This window comes from Anser brachyrhynchus (genome assembly GCF_964034855.1).
Source record: "Anser brachyrhynchus genome assembly, chromosome: Z".
Lineage (NCBI taxonomy): Eukaryota > Metazoa > Chordata > Aves > Anseriformes > Anatidae > Anser > Anser brachyrhynchus.
The window spans coordinates 62,338,309-62,356,105 of NC_137697.1; the positions used below are offsets into that span (position 1 = coordinate 62,338,309).

At 39.5% G+C, this 17,797-nt stretch overlaps 1 protein-coding gene across 1 annotated transcript in view; it reads left to right on the forward strand.

Moving 5' to 3' along the window:
* DTWD2 (DTW domain containing 2) overlaps positions 1 to 17,797 on the forward strand; it is a 97,454-nt gene that overhangs the window by 20,679 nt on the left and 58,978 nt on the right. Inside the window, exons 2-3 of the mRNA XM_080572935.1 lie at positions 10,479 to 10,569; positions 16,738 to 16,832. Of these exons, the coding sequence (XP_080429061.1) occupies positions 10,479 to 10,569; positions 16,738 to 16,832 (186 nt within the window). The remainder of the gene's footprint in view (positions 1 to 10,478; positions 10,570 to 16,737; positions 16,833 to 17,797) is intronic.

Here is a 17,797-nt window from a genome sequence, read left to right on the forward strand (position 1 = left end):
AATCCCCTGCCTGCAGTAGTTTCAGTGATGGAAAGTATTGAAGGTTGGTGTAAAAGCACTTTTTGTGTAAAATATTGTATTGCTTTTTAGGTGCCTCTATAGTGTATCATGCCTTTTCATACCTTGTTGAAGCTTGGTGTGTTTTTAGTATTTTGTGGCAAGAACAGATACTATATTGTGTCAACTTGTAAGAAGTATCAGAAAGCTCATCTGGAAACTAATTTATCAAATACAATGGTTGTTTGTATTTAATAGGTTACTTGTGTGCTTAAGTTGCATTGGAATTACCCCCTAAGATTCATGGTACTATCCTGAAACATAGAATGATTTGAGCTGGAAGGGATCTTAAAAAACATCCAGTTCCAACCCCACTAGACCAGGTTATTCAAAGCCCCATCCAACCTGGCCTTGAGCACTTCCAGGGGTGGGGCATCCACAGCTTCTTTCAGCATCCCTGTCCAGTGCCTCACCACCCTCAGAGTGAAGAATTTCTTCTTCATATCTAATCTAAACCTACCGTCTTTCAGTTTAAAGCCATTACCCATTGCCCTATCACTATATTTCCTTGTAAAAAATCCCTCCCAAGCTTTTCTGTAGGCCCCCTTTAGGTACTGAAAGGCTGCTATAACGTCTCACCAGAGCATTCTCTTCTCCAGGCTGGACAACCCAACTCTTTCAGCATGTCTTTGTAGATGTGCTCCATCCCTCTGATCATCTTTGTGGCTCTCCTCTGGACCCACTGTATCAGGTCCATATTCTTATGTTGGGGGTTTCAGAGCTGAATGCAGTGCTCCATGTGGGGTCTCCTTAGAGCAGAGCGGAGAGGGAGAATCACTTCTCTCAACCTTCTGGTCATGCCTCTTTTGATGTAGCCCAGGATGTGTGGTTGGCTTTCTGGGCTGCAAGCACATGTTGTTGACTCATGTTGAGCTTCTCATCAACCAACACCCTGAAGTCTTTCTCCTTAGGGCTGCTCTTAATCCATTCTCCCCCCAGCTTGTATTTCTGCTTGGGATTGCCCTGGCCCAGGTGCAGGACCTTGCACTTGGCCTTGTTGAACTTCATGAGGTTCGCACAGGCCCACCTCTCAAGCCTGTCCAGGTCCCTCTGGATGGCATCCCTTCCTTTCAGCATGTTGACCACACCACACAGCTTGGTGTCCTCGGCAAACTTGCTGAGGGTGTGCTCAATCTTACTGTCCATGTTGTTGACAAAGATGCTAAACAGCTCTGGTCCCAAAACAGACCCCTGAGGAACACCACTTGTCTCCACCTGGACATTGAGCCATTAACCACAACTTTTTGAGTGCAACTGTGCAGCCAATTCTTATCCTCTGAGTGGTCCATCCATCAAGTCCATGTCTCTCCAATCTGGACACAAGGATGTCATGTGGGAATCTCTTCTGATACAGCAAGCTAAGCTTATTCTGGTATGTTTTAATGAATCTAAAATGTAGTGCTATAGGGGCTTTTCCTGGAACTAGATGGAACAGTTTTCAAACACATAATAGAAAAATTACAGGTTCAGATAGTTCCAGTCTGATCATGTATCACTTCCAGGAGGATGCCTCTCTGTTTCTGCCACTCTGGAACAATGGAAAAAGGAAGCTGCCAATAATAGGCATTTTCATGGAGTTATTATAACAGAGAACACCTCTACCTCATTAGCAGAGGTCATATGTCCTATATCTCTGAAAATGATCTCTCACAAAATGTAGACATCAAATGACTTATCAGCTCCCTCATGCTGTAACGATAGAGCTTTTGTGTGTTATAAGAACTTGTTATAAGACCAAGTATTCCAAATTTATGATTGGATGAGTTAATTTATTACTGGGTCAGATTGTTTGTAACGCAGTTGCTGTACATTGGCTGGTAACATAGAAATACGTGGTTTTTTTTTTTTTCTGTTGTGCATGATCTTTTCTTTGGATAGAATACCTTTTCTATATACATTTTTGTAGAGCAGGTTAGCAGAATAATTAGTCTTGTGCTCTTTAAATGTTTCCAGAACTTATGAAGAGGTTGAGAAGCTGAGGTGGAGAAGAAGTATTTGCATGTCTTTTCCAGTAATGAAAATTGGCTAATCAGCAAATATGATAATCAGTTTTGAAAGCTGTATTTTATTAATACAGACATTAATATATTGATAATAATACACTTATAATAAAAATAAAGTTAAATTTGTTTACTTTCATAAATTAGTAGCCCTTTAAGCTATAGATTTGAAATTTAAAAGACAGAAATAATTTTCACTATGATTTGCATTAGATGCTTCTCCATTTAAGTGAATAATTTTTTCAGGAAACTAGGATATGTTCCATTAAATCCACTGAATAAACCTTTTAAAGCAAAACAAACAAACAAAAGACCCAACAACAACAAAAAACCATACACACCTGTTTTATTTCTTTTAACTTCTCACAGGAAACAAAAACTCAGCAGTTTAGTTTGCCTTTCTTTTTTTTTTTTTTTTTTTTTTTTATCTCCAGGAAGCTGGTGTTATATGAATTCACCAAGTGGAACAGGAAGTGCTTTGTTGATTGATGTCAATACTCTCTCTGCCACTGTTTCTGATTCTGTGTTTTTTCTTTATGTGGCTGTTGACTTTTATAAAGTTTGTAAGAATTAATATTAAGTTTGTATGCTTCTGAGTTGCAAAGTCTTTTGACAGTAGTTGGAGGAACATGGTGGAGGCAGAATAATCTCCTAAGCATGACTTTTCTCAGGAAACACCATTAAAGTAAGGTTTGGAAGTTTTTCTTGGGTAAAGAATGTTCAAAATAAGCACAAGAGAAACCTAAACAGTGCTGATGGGTTCCTCTGCTTTCCATGAGAGCTCTAGCACTTAGAAAGATGGCTTTCGAAGACTCATTTTGAAGAGCAAGTGAAGAGCTTGGTAGGCATGGAATTAGAAAGACGAAGCTAAAAAACCTGTGAGCTTTTAACATTTTACTTCTGATATATTTTTTTTTCTTGATTTTTGCCTGTGGGAATCAGTCTTTGGTAGGCTAGTTTGTTTGAACAGTCATGAGGATAGAGTTGTGTTAAAGGGTGAGGAATTTTGGTAGGACCTAAAGCCCCTTGTGTTCCAGCATGTCCTCAGATATCAGAGGGGCTGGGGGCGGCTGGACTTAGATTCTGAGTTTTGCCTGATTTGGCACTATATGTGCAGTTGCATTAATCACAATCACAGATGCATGAATAGTGCAATACACTTTCAGTCTAGTAAAACAGTTTCATAGTACCATCCAGTTACCTATCCCTGCAGTGATAGCACAGAGCCTGGCTATGGTGTCTTCACTCCGCTCCGCCCTCCATGCTCTCTCTCTTACAGTCTGCACACCAAGCTTCCCTCATGTCACCAGTACCTAAGGTTGCAGGCAATATTGCCAAGTGGACTATCATGGAACAGATTCCTTGCATATCTGCCACATCTCACCCTGGAGGTTTCCTCAGTGTTGAACCTTCTCTTAAGATGTGGACAAACATTTAGCCTCATTAAGTCACCTCCAGCAATTATTCCACAGATCGTAATAGACAACTTAAAAGTAATAGTACATAAAGGAAGCAGGGTAGTCAAAATAACAAAACATGATGGACATGAATTTCATAATTTAATCTAAGATATGGTAGAGATTATCTTTGGTTATTTTTGTGCTCCAGAGTAACTAAGCATGAGACTGAAGGACTGCTAGTACTGCCTTCACTTAGGAAATATTTACACGTTAATATTACAGAGACATCTTGTAGTGGCTTAAAGTCATGCCACATTACCTGCTACAAACTACTTCTACTGAGAAAATAAGGGCACCTCATAGTAACCGAAACAATGGTATTAGATGAATTGGCACATCCATGTTCAATTATAAAGCAAAGGAATACAGATAACTCCTTCATTTATCTTTTTCAGTATTATAGTTCACAGTTTCCCTCTTGTACTGTAGTTTAAAAGCATATGTGAGCTTCAATTAACAGAGCAGATCAATAGAGCTTGTATATGTGGAACATCAGCTATGGAATTTCTAGTTTAAATATGACTCATATCTATTAGGATCAGAGGATGGGCAAGTTTTCAGAAATCTCAGGTATACTATGAAGACTTAGGCCTAAACTTCACGCTAGCTATCTTTAATGTACAGTTCAGCTGGTGACCATGGCAGTTTGGCTGCTTGTGCAGGCTCCATGCATTTTATAAGCAAAAATTCTGGGAATGCCAGATGCTCCTGCAGGCTGCACTCAGTGCGTGAGAGAGAGAGGTTCTCATTTAATTGGGGTGGCTTTTTATCCTCCATGAATAGTGGCAATTGCATCAGATCACACACTGTATATATGGAGAGTGAAAGCAGAAATACAATGTACCCCGCAACTTCTATTTAAGATAACATTAAGTCCTGTCTCTTACAGAAGGAGCTGTTAGATTTGCCCAGGGAAATGCAGAACTGCACAAATAAATTTTAGAGATAAAATGCAAAAAGTAAAAAGTTGCAGGTAGGTAATCCCAAGCCACTGCTGTTGGTGTTGCGTATTTTGTTTTAAATTGTGCAGAAGGATTAAGAATAAAAGAGTGGTCAGAAATGGAGTTTGTCAAAGGTCCGTTTTGTCCAGAATGATGCCTCCAACCATGAGCAGATGTAGTCTTGAGTGTGTACCTTACAGCTTAGAAAGAACAGTGTAAGCATATGCTGCCACTTCTCTCCTTTCTCCAATTGCCTTTAGCTCAGGGAGCTTTGAGTTGGATGCGACTATGTACATTCAGTACTGGTGTTTGCATATTTCATGGATTTTTATTTCTTGAATGCTTCCAGTTTCCCCTGAACCCATGTAAAGTTCTTGTATCCACAGCATCAGTCAACATGGAGATTGGTGCCTCTTGGCACAAGGAATTATTTCATTTCCTCATGTTTGTTTTTGACCTGGCTTCTTCAGACTTCTTTAATGCTCAGAGTACAAGATGGGGTTAAACCAAAGGTTCATGTAGTGGCATAATAATGTTTCACCTTGCTGTGCAGCTAAACTCCATCACAGCCATTCTTTCACTGTGCCTCCTCAAATGGAGGGAAAATACAATGGAAGAAAAAATATGATGGAGAGAAAATATGATGGAAGAGGGCTCAAGGTTTGATAGAGGGAGATCGCTCTCCAGTTATCATCATGGGCAAAACAGATTCAGTCTAGGGAGATTTATATCATTTATTGCCTATTACTAATGGATTAGAGAGAGAAAAAAATAAAAGCAAACTAAGAACATCCCCCCCCCCATCCACCCTCTTCTGCCTTCTCCCCCCAACCATGAGTGGTGCAGGTGAACAGGGAATGGGGGCTGCAGTCAGTCCACGATGCTTCGTCTCCACCGCTCTGTCAATGTCACTCTCTGCCCCTGCTCCCCGTGGGGTCCCTCCCACGGGATGCCGTCCTTCCTGAACTGATCCTGCGGGGGCTGCCCACAGGCAGCAGCTCTTCAAGAACTGCTCCCACATGGCTCCGTACCGCGGGGTCCATCCATCCCCCAGGAGCAAACTGCTCCAGCACGGGTCCCCCACGGGTGGGCGGCAGCTCCCCCCAGACCCCCTGCTCCTGCGTGGGCTCCTCTCCACGGGCTGCAGCTCCGGCCCGGGGCCTGCTCCTGCGGGGGCTCTCCATGGGCCGCAGCCTCCTCCAGGCCACATCCACCTGCTCCACCGGGGGCTCCTCCACGGGCTGCAGCGTGGAGATCTGCTCCGTGTGGGACCCATGGGCTGCAGGGGGACAGCCTGCTCCACCAGGGGCCTCTCCACAGGCCGCAGGGGAACTGCTGCTGCGTGCCTGGAGCACCTCCTGCCCTCCTGCTGCACTGCCCTTGGGGGCTGCAGGCCTGGCTCTCACCCCTCTCTCCCAGCTGCTGTTGCCCAGCACTTCTTTCCCTTCCTTAACTCTGCTCTCCCAGACGCACCCCCTTTGTCGCTCATGGCTCAGCTCTGGCCAGCTGCGGGTCCCTTTTGGAGCAGCTGGAGCTGGCTCTGCTCTGACATGGGGCAGCTGCTGGGCTCCACTAACAAAAGATTGTGCAGCCTTGCAGCCCCCTGCTACCAAAACCTTACCACATTAAACGAATGCATCTGTTTAATTCTTTTAGTCTTTCCTAGTAACACTTCTGATCTGCATTTTTGAGAACTGACAGACTGCCATTTTCACAGAACTGTTTATTATAACTGTTTCTTATATTGTAGCTGTTTATTACTCCTGAATGTCATGCTATTTTAATGGACACCTTAGACCCTGGGTTTCCTATTGTTTTCTTCTAAATGCATAATTTTGTTTTTATCTATGTTTAACTTAATCCACGTACTATTTTAAAATCCTTCTGTAACTGTTGTGGTTAAGGTGGAGGATGCAAAATGTAATCTTAAAATCATTTTTAGTATGTTTGTCCTCTAGCATAAAACTAGCAAAAATATTGTTTGTTCTCAAATTTTATAAAACTTATGTGCTTATGACGCTAAAATTAAAACATAACATAATAAAACTCTTCAATGTTTTTTCAATGTAAATGTGTAATGGACTTGTGTCAGTATAAAACATGTATTAAAACATTAGTACAAAACAAACATATGATAACTGTGTGGCTTCCCTCCAGGCTTTTCAGGTGGATCTTGACCTTGAAACCCTTGGTGTTTTGACCTAAACAATAGAGAAACCTAGTTAGCTTGAAGCAGCTATTTCTGTTTGGCCAGGCATGTTTCTTTGAAAATAGAGTCTGGGGCCTGACCTTGGCAATATGCATTGTAAGATGAAAATGCTGCCACAGTTGTTAGTAGTTCTAGTTCAAAAACATCAGCTTCCTTTTTATTCTAATATTGCAAGCATTGTTCCTGTAACGTGTTTGGCACACCTAACCTCTTTATATGTTTCCTTAGAAAAACCTACAAGTGCTGAACATAAACATGTAACATAATTTTTCTTTGCTTACAGTGGGCTAAATCCTTGATTTACCTTTAGTTTTCTAAATGTAGATGTAAGAGTGCACTTATTTGCATTCCTGGAATGTTGTCTGTTTTCAGAAATATGGTGGACATGTTGTAGGAAGGTAATGGGCCTGATGCAAGTATAGACATTTGTATTTTGTATGAAAACTGTACAGGGACTCTTCGAAAGAGTTTCAGAATTAGCTTGCTATTTTCCAGGCTGCCACATATTCACTTTTAGACTATCTTTTCCCAGAAACCAGTAATCACACTAAACCTGACACCACAGCAATGCACAGTCCACTGTCTTGAATCAGTTCTGCTGGAAAAAAATACACTAAATGTTATTCTGAATCTGAACATTTCAATTTAGTTGTGAAGAACGAAAGGAAAGCTATAAGAGTTCTGTGCATGGCTGTCTGTTCAGTACATGGCTGTATATGAAGCACTTCTGCAAGACAGAGTTATTTTTTAGTCCCACCAATGTGAGTGGTTGCTTTGTCATGAGTTTTTGAACTAGAAATGCTGTATTGAAAAACGGGTAGAAACCTGTTGGGTAGCTTTGAGCAATAGTGAAATTGCATACAGGCGAATAATACTATAAAAATTGTCCTCCTTCAAATCTGACTCCCCACCCCCAGGCTTTTCCATAATATTTTGAATACTGCTGTTCTTGCCTGGAGTCTGGTGTAGATTGCTTTCATTTCCAGAAATGGATGAAAACTTATGGTCATTAAATAAGTTCCCTGGTGCTGCCCCTACTCTTACAGCAACTTATGTAGGGCAAGTCTGTACCAAAAACTTTAAACAAAAGAAAAATACAAAAAGCCTTTTCTTTCTAGGTGACTTAGTTCTGAGAGTAAAGGCAGCCTTTGTGGCGGTGGAACAGGACTTCTCTTGTTTGGAAGTGTTTCCTATCTGACTACTCTAGTCTCATAATGTAGGTTTCATGTAGGGATAAAGTTTTTTTGTCTCAGCACAATAACCATTAGGTATCAAAGTGAAAGTACAAAAATAAGTCCTTGTGCCCCAGGATGGGGTTGTAAAAGCACCTATTCAACATAATTAGGTACCTAATTGGGTTATTAAAGTTACGTAATGTATATACATATGTAAGTAATTAAATTATATTGGAAAGTATTCTATTTGTAATAGCGTGTGCTCTGCTCTCTATAAATCCAATTATAGGTAGAACTGATTCTGTGACAATTTTAAAATACTTGCTTTTTTGGTAATTTCTTTTACTTTTTTTTTTTTTTTTTTTTTTTGTAACATTAACAAAGCCTAAAAAACTACCTGTGAAAAATATAAGCCAGTGTGGAAAATACAAAAAGCATATACAAAAGTGGGACTTAAAAATAAGTAAATTGTATCTGGCCAACTTTGTTATAGTAAACACCCTGAGGTCAGAAATCATCAGAAACTGTTTCCATCTGCTTATAAAAGCTAGTGAACAATGCAGCTCTTTGAATCGAAGTCACCAGTTGACTGTTTTGGAATAGCTTTATGTAGTAGATTTTCATGCCTTAATCTCTCCTTAGTAGAAAATGCAGTCATGGGGAGAACTTTAACAATTTCTCTAGTTAATGAAACCAGCCATGTAATAACGGGGAGAAACTAAGGAATCAGAGTGCAAAACTTGAGTTCCCAGTAAATTTGTTGATCAAAAATAGGATGAGCTTCTATTTAACACTTTGGACTCAGCCAACAAACAGCCCATGGGAGTATTTGGTGGTTCCAGGTTGTGAGGAAACTGCTTTCAGAAATTTTTGTTTAAATCAGTTACATGTGAAGAGAAAAAAATGGAAAAGAAAAAGGCAGTGTTACAGCACTGGAGAAAAAAAAAAAAAAGACAGTGTTACAGCACTGGAGAACTGATAAGAGATTCATCAGACCTGGAAGTGAGGCTGGTTTCGGTAGGTTCACAGTGAAGGCCCCGTTACACTCCACTGAATACTGAAGTTAATGAATGCTTAATTTTAGGCTCAAGGCCTGTGCATTAATGGTACAGAATATACTGGAGGAGTAGCAACAGGAAAATGTCAGCACTAAAATGCATTGAAGAAAGAAAGAAGGAAGGCCACTGAAGCATTATTTCTGGAGTGCATGAGAATAATTTCCATTTTGTCAATTTTTTGGCCATGAGATTTTTAGTCTAAATATTTTAAAATACTTTTTCCAGTTCTTGTTTTGAACAGTGCCAATTCCTTCCCCTGTCCCCAGTCTGGATTTAGGTTGTTGTTTGGTAACCTTTAACTGTGTACCCCGTGGAGAAGGGGAATAATCTCTGTGTCGCAGTAGGTAGGGCTAGAAGTAAGGGGCTTAAATTAACACAACCTGCAAGCTGTTAACAAGCAATTTATCCACTGTTATTGCCTTTTTATAGTGCTGCCATTTACTGGTAAGAACTAATGTTTTGTTTTAAGATTGACTAGGGAACAGTTATGCTGGTTTAGATCACCAAAACATTTAGTGAGCTTGACTGGGTGTGTGCTCTCGTGAACAAGCTTTGCAGTGTCTGTCGGTGGGGCTGGACACAAACTTGGTCAGGGCCTAACCTGAGAACTTCAGTTAATCACATCTACTGCAGCGTCTGCTTACTGTGTCTCATGTATGATCAACATACAAACTTATTTTATTTTATTAATCATGGAAAGCTTTGTTAGCAGACACAGTATGATTTTAAGTGGTGAATACCGGTAATTGCTTCAGAGTTCAGGAAATCCATCATTTTTTAAGTAACTAAATAATATACGCTAGTAGCTGTAGTGCATCTGTGTGTGTGCATAACAACTTCAATTACTCATTGTCCATCTTTAAACTTAACTCTTTGCTTCTGTTTATTCTTGGCCACCCAGCATATTAGTTTAATGCCAAGTAATATTTAGGTTAATTTATGTGTTCTTACGGTTCTTCTAGTAATTTTAACACCTGCAGTGCAACAAAAAAAATCAAATAGTTTTTGTTTTCTTTTTTCAAGCTTCAGTTATCCTGATAAGTTTTTTTTTTCTTGTCTACTATATGTTTCTGCATAGATGGAATTATAAAAAATGAACCTGATCATAAATATAGTATGTTTGGGGTTTCCTGTGTGTATACTTTTAAAATACTCTGTTTCTGTTAGAAATACTCTTATCAATTATAATTATTATACATTCTATTGTAGTATTCTATCAAATTGTTGAAACACTAAGTTGGTATGAAATGTAGTAACAGATTTGTCAAACTGGGGTATGGTTGCTCCTCTTGAAGATGATGAAAAGTTTTTTATAGTGCTTTAGTCCTAACCAAACCACACGAGGGGTTTGAACACTATTTTTGAAACTCTGTCTGAATGAAAACCTTGCCTTCTTTTATTTTCAGAAGCAGTAAAAATCTCAAACAGAAGTTTATATAATATTTTAGTACACTGTCATAAGGGGGAGTTCTTAGTGTGCCTTTTTGGATAGGGTATGTATTTGTACAATATATTTATGCCATCTGACATAAACTGCTGATTAATTTTACTGTTCTCCTGCTCCTTTTTGTCTTGTAGCCGTCCTCAGAAGGTGTGTTTGTGCCCATTCTTGCCCATACATCCGCTAAAAGTCTCCACCTGCTTGTATATAATTCAGCATCCAGCAGAGGTGAGTAAGGCTCATGTAATTTTTAAGACTTCATCTAGAATCTTAATGAAGCAAATGGCATACAAGAGAAAACAACCATGTTTTTAAGATGATATAATGATTTTTCCTTTTAAACCAGATAATTGAAATCACTTCATCTGAATTATTTTATCTTTTGAAATCACACGTGACTTCTGCAGTTTTCTTACACACAAGACATCTTTTCTAATTTGTATAGTCATACTAGAATTGGACCTTGCCTTGGCTTGGCACAAACTGTTCCAAGAGTGAGTATGGGGCACAGTATGGCACAGAGGCACTTGTAATCGAGAGGAAGGAATATGCTTTATTTATATCTGTTCTCTTTTATTGCTGTTAGTCTTCTGTTAAAAATATGAGTTAAGCAATGCATCTTAGGGGTGACCTTAAGTATTTAGCCAGTGGAAAACTGTGGGTTAGCTTCAAAACATCAGGTGTGTGTGTGTGTGTGTGTGATTTAGAAGAGCACATGAGAGAACCACCGAAGCAGCAACTTTCTTTGAAGTTTGAATTGTTTTTTGCCTAAGGTACTTTTGCTTTTCAAAGATTCTAGGTGGTGGTGTAGTGTGTCCTATACTGGACATGGTACAGGGCATCCTTCTATGTTTTTGCCTGTTCTGTGTCTTCAAAGATTTAATGGACCCTTAATTTTTGGTTTAACTAATAGAGGAATTTATGTTGGTGTTTTCGTGTCTATTAACAATGGAATATGGTGGTGGATCACAAGGATTTTAGAAGCTGAACTGCCGTTACAGGGATCTGGATAGGCAGTGTGTTTACAAATTAGACTGTGACATTCAGAACCTGTATTCTTCTGAACCCGCTGTTTACTTACAGTAGCTCAATCTGCAGGCAGAGTCTTTGCCTGAAGCAACTTCAGCAGAATATAAATGACCAAATTAGAGAAAAGCGTCTAGAGAAACAAAACAGAAGTCATGATGTGTTTGGTCCCTAAACAGAAAAGCTGTGATTTTTAATTGGCTACTTATAGTAAAAATACTGCTTTGTGTTACTTCTTTTCTCAAAAGTTCTTAATTATACATTAAGTCACTTGATGGAAAAAAAAGTTTCAAAATGTGCCAGAGAACTTTGAACTGGCATTTGATTTGTGCTGAATTTCTTGTTCATGGTGGAAGGTATTTGAAAAAGTTTGCACATTCTCTTTAGATTCCATGCACCATTTCCATGTCCTTCTTTAAGGCAGTCTACACTTTTTATTTATCAGCTATCACAACAGTTGTCCATTAAAATGGGATGCAACTTTTCCATTGGTGTATGTTAATGGTAACAACTGATCCAGGCAATGTTATCCAAGTAATGATAATTCATATGATAAACTAGTAGTGGAGGACCACTTTAAGTGAAGACAATCTATCTTAGAGGAAAAAATTAACTATCTGACTATACAAGGGAGCTTGGCTTATTGGAGATGAATCCAAAGAACGGCTGAGAAGCTAAGAGTATGGTGTATAAAGACCTTTGGAAATGTTTTAGATGATCACAGGTGATTCTTTTGATCTCAGAATGGCAGAGGCATGCTTGCCAAAGGATAGGTTCGCTTTGCTGTAGCTCTGTCTACTCAAAATGCAAAACGTCTTGAAGGCAGATAAGCCTTCCAGATTTACTATCAGTAGCTTATCTGTGAGTCTGCCATATCATTACAGTTACTTTTGAAGTGGACTGTGGGGTATATCTCATTAAACTTATCAGACAGGCTATGTATTTCTCCTACTGCACATCAGTGCTGACTTTCATTCTCCACGTGCTTCATTTCACGTGCTTAAAGCTCCACGTGCTTACAATTCAGAGGGCATTCTGCCAGATACACTTACGTGTCGGGTGCTTTGAAAGCGGGAGGAACCTCTCCATGCACAGTGGTAGGGATTCTCTAAGATTCCAGGTTAGGAATCCTATCATCCAGCTTCCACCTTTGCATAATAGGTCCATCAATTAATTTTTGAAGGAATTTTAAGAGAATATAGTATTTCATGTCTAGGGGTAAATATTTGTTTTCTGAATAGTGTTAGTGCACCGTTGTTCATAATGAGAGTAATTTAAAAACAAAGTAGATACAAACCCACTATCCTAACCAGCAGCAGGAGTAGTGGAAAGGTGAAGAACTTATTTGCCTACCATAATTTCCACCCTCTGAGGGCGGCGGAGACACTGTGTGTGTGAGGTCTGAGCAGGTGGCCGACCTGCTCAGCCTGGTGGCAGAGCTCAAGGAGGAGGTGGAGAAGTTGAGGGCCATCAGGGAGGGTGAGCGGGAGATAGACTGGTGGAGCAACTCCCTGCCAGGCCTGAAGGAAAGGCACCGGGGTGAGACACCCCAAACAGTGGTGGACCCCCTGCCCTGCCGAGCAGAGGGAGGGGACCTAGGAGATGAGGAGGAATGGAAACAGGTCCCTGCTCGACGTCGCAGGCAACCCCCCTCCCTACCGGCCCTGCCTTCCCAGGTGCCCTTACACAACAGGTTTGAGGCCCTGGAGCTTGAGAGACCAGTGGGTGAGGATGAGGTGAACAGTCTACCCAGGAGGCTGCCTAGGGTGAGGAAGTCAACTCCATGCCTCAGGACTGCCTCCACTAAGAAAGAGAGAAGGGTAATCGTTGTAGGCGACTCCCTTCTCAGGGGAACAGAGGGCTCTATTTGTCAACCTGACCCTACCCGTAGGGAAGTCTGCTGCCTGCCTGGGGCCAGGGTCAGGGACATTGCCAGAAAGCTTCCTAACCTGGTTCACCCCTCTGACTACTATCCTCTTTTGATAGTCCAGGCTGGCAGAGATGATATTGCTGAGAGAAACCTGATGGCTATCAAACGGGACTTTAGGGGACTGGGACGATTACTAGATGGAGCAGGAGTACAGGTCATGCTTTCCTCCATCCCTACAGTGGTAGGGAGGGGTACAGAGAGGACATGGAAAGCCCACCTGATAAACAGGTGACTCAGAGGCTGGTGCCAACACAGAAATTTTGTTTTTTTTTGACCACAGGGTGCTTTACTCAGCACCTGGCCTGCTAAATGTAGATGGGTCCCACCTGTCTCTAAGGGGAAAACGGATACTAGCACAGGAGCTGGCAGGGCTCATTGAGAGGGCTTAAAACTAGGTAGGAAGGGGGATGAAATAAGGCTTGTTAGAGGTGTGCTAGGGGGACAATGTCAGGGTCTGGGGAGCTGGCAATGGCCCAGCTGAAGTGCATCTACACTAATGCACGCAGCATGGGCAACAAACAGGAGGAGCTGGAAGCCATCGTTAAGCAGGCTAGCTATGATTTGGTTGCCGTCACTGTAACATGGTGGGACCACTCCATGACTGGAGTGCTGCAATGACTGGCTATAGGCTCTTCTCTTCCTTCTTTGCACATATATGTACATATAAATAAATAAATAAAACCATTTTCTCATCTTTCTTCTCTCATGCCCCCACTTACAGACATGATGTTCAGTGGCATAGTCAGGTGTACAAATTCCTGTGCACATTTTTCTTACCTTTGCCTTTTATGGTCCTTGGAGTGACCTCCAGCAGATCCTAGGCCATTTTGTACTTTTCAAAACCTGAGTGTAACTCAGGACAGAAGCCTTAAAGCACAGCGGAGAGTATCTGTTTAGGTTGATCTGTTTCTCTGCCTCCCTTCTTTGCAGGAGCATAAGAATTTTCATTGTTAAGCATCTATAAAGAAAACTTGTGTGTATTTAATGAACTTATGTACCGATCTAATGCTAGTAATTAGCTTTTACTTGCACATTGTAATATTTGTTTTGTAGAATAGTCTTTATTGAACAGTGAGAATCAAATATAATTTTCTAATTGTCTTAGTAATTCATGAAAAAAAAGAAGGAATTATGTCTGTGAGCTTTAATAAATATTTGTATTTGTTAGAACAGTCTTCACTGTAGAAGGACAATGCTATGTTAACAAAATATACCATGGATTCACATAGAAGTAAAAGAAAAAAACAAACAACAACAACAACAACAAAAAACAAACAAACAAAAAAACAGCCTGAGAGCCAACCAACTCTTCCAATCCTATTTCTACTCCTGTACTTCAATAGTCAAATAATGAATAAGCAAAGAACGGCAAATCACTATTAGGACACTAAGAACAAAGTTGAGAGTAACTGTCCACTTTCAAACCGGAAAATGGAAACTAACTGATATGGTAATGAGCTATATATAAACTATTTAAATACAGACATTTTTAAGAAGAAAATTCTAAACAAATGAAACCTATTCTAATAGTAATTTTGCTTAAGTGTTTTTAAGCTTCTGTTCACAAACAATTTTTTTCAGCTTTGAATTTTATATTTTATCTTCTTGTAAACATAGATTGTTTTTTAGATTGGAAAACTCCAACTTTTTCCCAGCTAGTAAGAGAATGTATTTATTTGATAGAAAGGTAATTCTGAAGTAATGATATGACATTGGTTGGAATGGTTGAATGACTTTTCCTTGGCTGATGATAGCTCTTTTTGTTTTGGTTATCAGAGACAAATAATTGATTTTCTTCCAGTTCCTTTATTGCCATTTTTTACATTCTTATGAAGAGGAGAGTCTTCTGACTAGTGAATTGGAGTGTTACTTGATTATGATGAAATAAGGACAAATAATCCTGTACTACCAATGACAGCTTATTTAGCTTTGCAGAGATAGATGGAATGAATGGTAGATTGAAGGATATTTCTCCCTCCCTTTACTAGCACTTCATTCACCAGGTACTTTGATCTTCATCTATCCCTAGGACACATCATTCTGCTGCTGAAGTGCAAAGTGGTGGTGTGTGTAGCAGGACTACTTATTCCTTCAGATCCATGATGTTTTATTTATACTTTAGTGAATCAGTAGGTATGGAACAGAAGAAGCAAAATTAATAAAGGTTTTAGGAAACAGTGATAAAGGTACTCACAGTACTAATTTAACAGCAGTCTGGTAGGCAATGGGAGCTGTAGGCAGCAGCACATTGATATCTGAGGAAGGTAACAGCCACCTGGAGAGAACTGAGAGAGCTAATCAAGGCTTTACTTGTTCACAAATACTGATTTGTTGATATATGACTTACAAGTGAAAAGAAGGACACGCCCCCCCCCCCCCCCCCCCCCGAGTTTTTCATTAATTAATCTTGTGGCTTAGGGACTGATCTTTGGATTTTCGTTGTCAGAATCATAAGACATTGAAACTGAGAATACTGTAAGAACTAATTTTTTTATTGGGTTTCAGGCTTTCATAATCATAGCTCAACCTGTAGTGTCTTGACTCCTGCTAGATTCAACTAATGTCCATCCTTTGTTCCTCATGTGATTAAAAAGACTAAAACTACTTTCATCTCTCAGTGTTCAGTGTTGGCTTTTTCTTTTCATGAAATGCAAGATAAACCCACACTCCCTCTATTTTGCCTGGAAACCAAAACTGACATTTTCTCTGTACTCTTTAACATTTACTCATGAGATCCTAAATATTCAAAGTCAATTTACAGTACTGTCTAGATAGATATTAGTATGTTCCCAGCTGTGTTACATAAAGTACAGAAACAAATACTTTCTTCTTCCTCTATTTTCTGAGGCAGAGCCCCTGACCTCCTTACAGTCATGGTAGTCTTCTCCTCATGTGCTGCAGAGTTGTAGGCAGATGCCTGGTCTACACAGCCTGAGTGCCACAAGGTAGAGCACTTATGGCAGCATTGGCACTGTTATGCTGGTTACTGTGAAGTGACCACGGAGTGGAGATGCTTGTATTGCACATTGTTTTGACACACCCAGTACTCCTATTTTTAGCACCCATTTGTGAAAATCAAGCCCTCCAGTTATTTTCCAATATGGAGACATTCTCTCTCCATTCTATTATGTTAATGCTAACATTTTTTGCCTACTTTTTATTACTATGCAGTGAATTGTTGTTGTTAGTTTTGATACTGATAACTCAGCTCAAACTTCTGCTAACGATCATAAGTTAGGACAAGGTTGAGTTTATTATTGTCAAAACAGTATGGTTTAAATGTATCTGAATTGGATATTTTTTGTGTAGGTCCTTTTCTATTAGCTGGTAAGATTGTTCTGTGGATGTAGTCAAAATAACTTGAAAGTAAATTGAAACATTAATAATTCACAGCAGCCCTCCTTGATTTTATTCAAAAGTAAGTTTTCTTTTTTTTACAGGAAAGTCGAGTGTTAAGGACAGTACCTTTGCTAGCAGCTTGTCTCCCTCCAGACAAATGTAAAATTTTGATTGGTCGACGTTTTAGTGAAGACAGGTGAGCAGAATCGATTATGCGTGTCTCTGAGTGTCTGTAAATTATGGAGGTATTACTTTCAGTAACTTTATTAATAGCAAGCATAGTTCTTAATAGTTCTTAATTTTCATTTATAGTGTGCACATTTCTTTCTGATATAAGCTTCTGATTTCCAGCAAAGATTTATTTGGTATGGCAGTCTGAAATGTTTGATATGTCTTCCTCTAGTTTGTAGTTTCTACTGTCTCAATTTTTAGCAAGATACTGTAGCACAATATTTCCTCTCTCATAATGGGTTGCTTTCCTTCCTTATTTTCAATTTTCCACTTTATTTGCTACAATATCACCAGTATTTCAAGTAGGAAGATGGCCCATTCTGTCTTTGCATTGGTAGTAAATGACAATGCATCAAGTTTTTCAGGTCACTTTTTGCAGCTGTGGTGCTCTTGGAAAGTTCCAGTGGTTACTCTGCAACTCTTAGAAAAGCTTTTTACAATTCTTTTCTGACCTCGTACTTAGTTTGTCTTGCTGTTCTCTATGATTCTTTCTGTATTTACTTTGTTTGACAAACCACTTGATGTTACCAAAATGCAAGTAATGGTTTGTATTTAAGTGTGGGAGATTGTACTTGCAAAGGGAGTCCAGAGGTAAAAAAAATCTTAGAGAATGTATTTTCTTCAAATCCTCTTCTTTTTCCTCTTATAATTAATTATAAGAAAACACAGCTTTCAGATCTTTTTTTTTTTTTTAAAAAAATTTTTTTAGTACTCTGGACAATATTGGTCTCCTAGGTAATGTCTTTCATCTTCATTAGTCTTAGAAACCAGTTCTTGAAACAAATGCTAATGAAATTTTACTACATACATTTTCAATAAAAGCAAACAAAAATCATGAATACTGATGAAGCAAATTAATTCTAAAATTGAGTTTAATCTTTGGAGAAAACTTTTTGTAGAGTTCACTGGACACAAGTGTCAGAAAGTGAT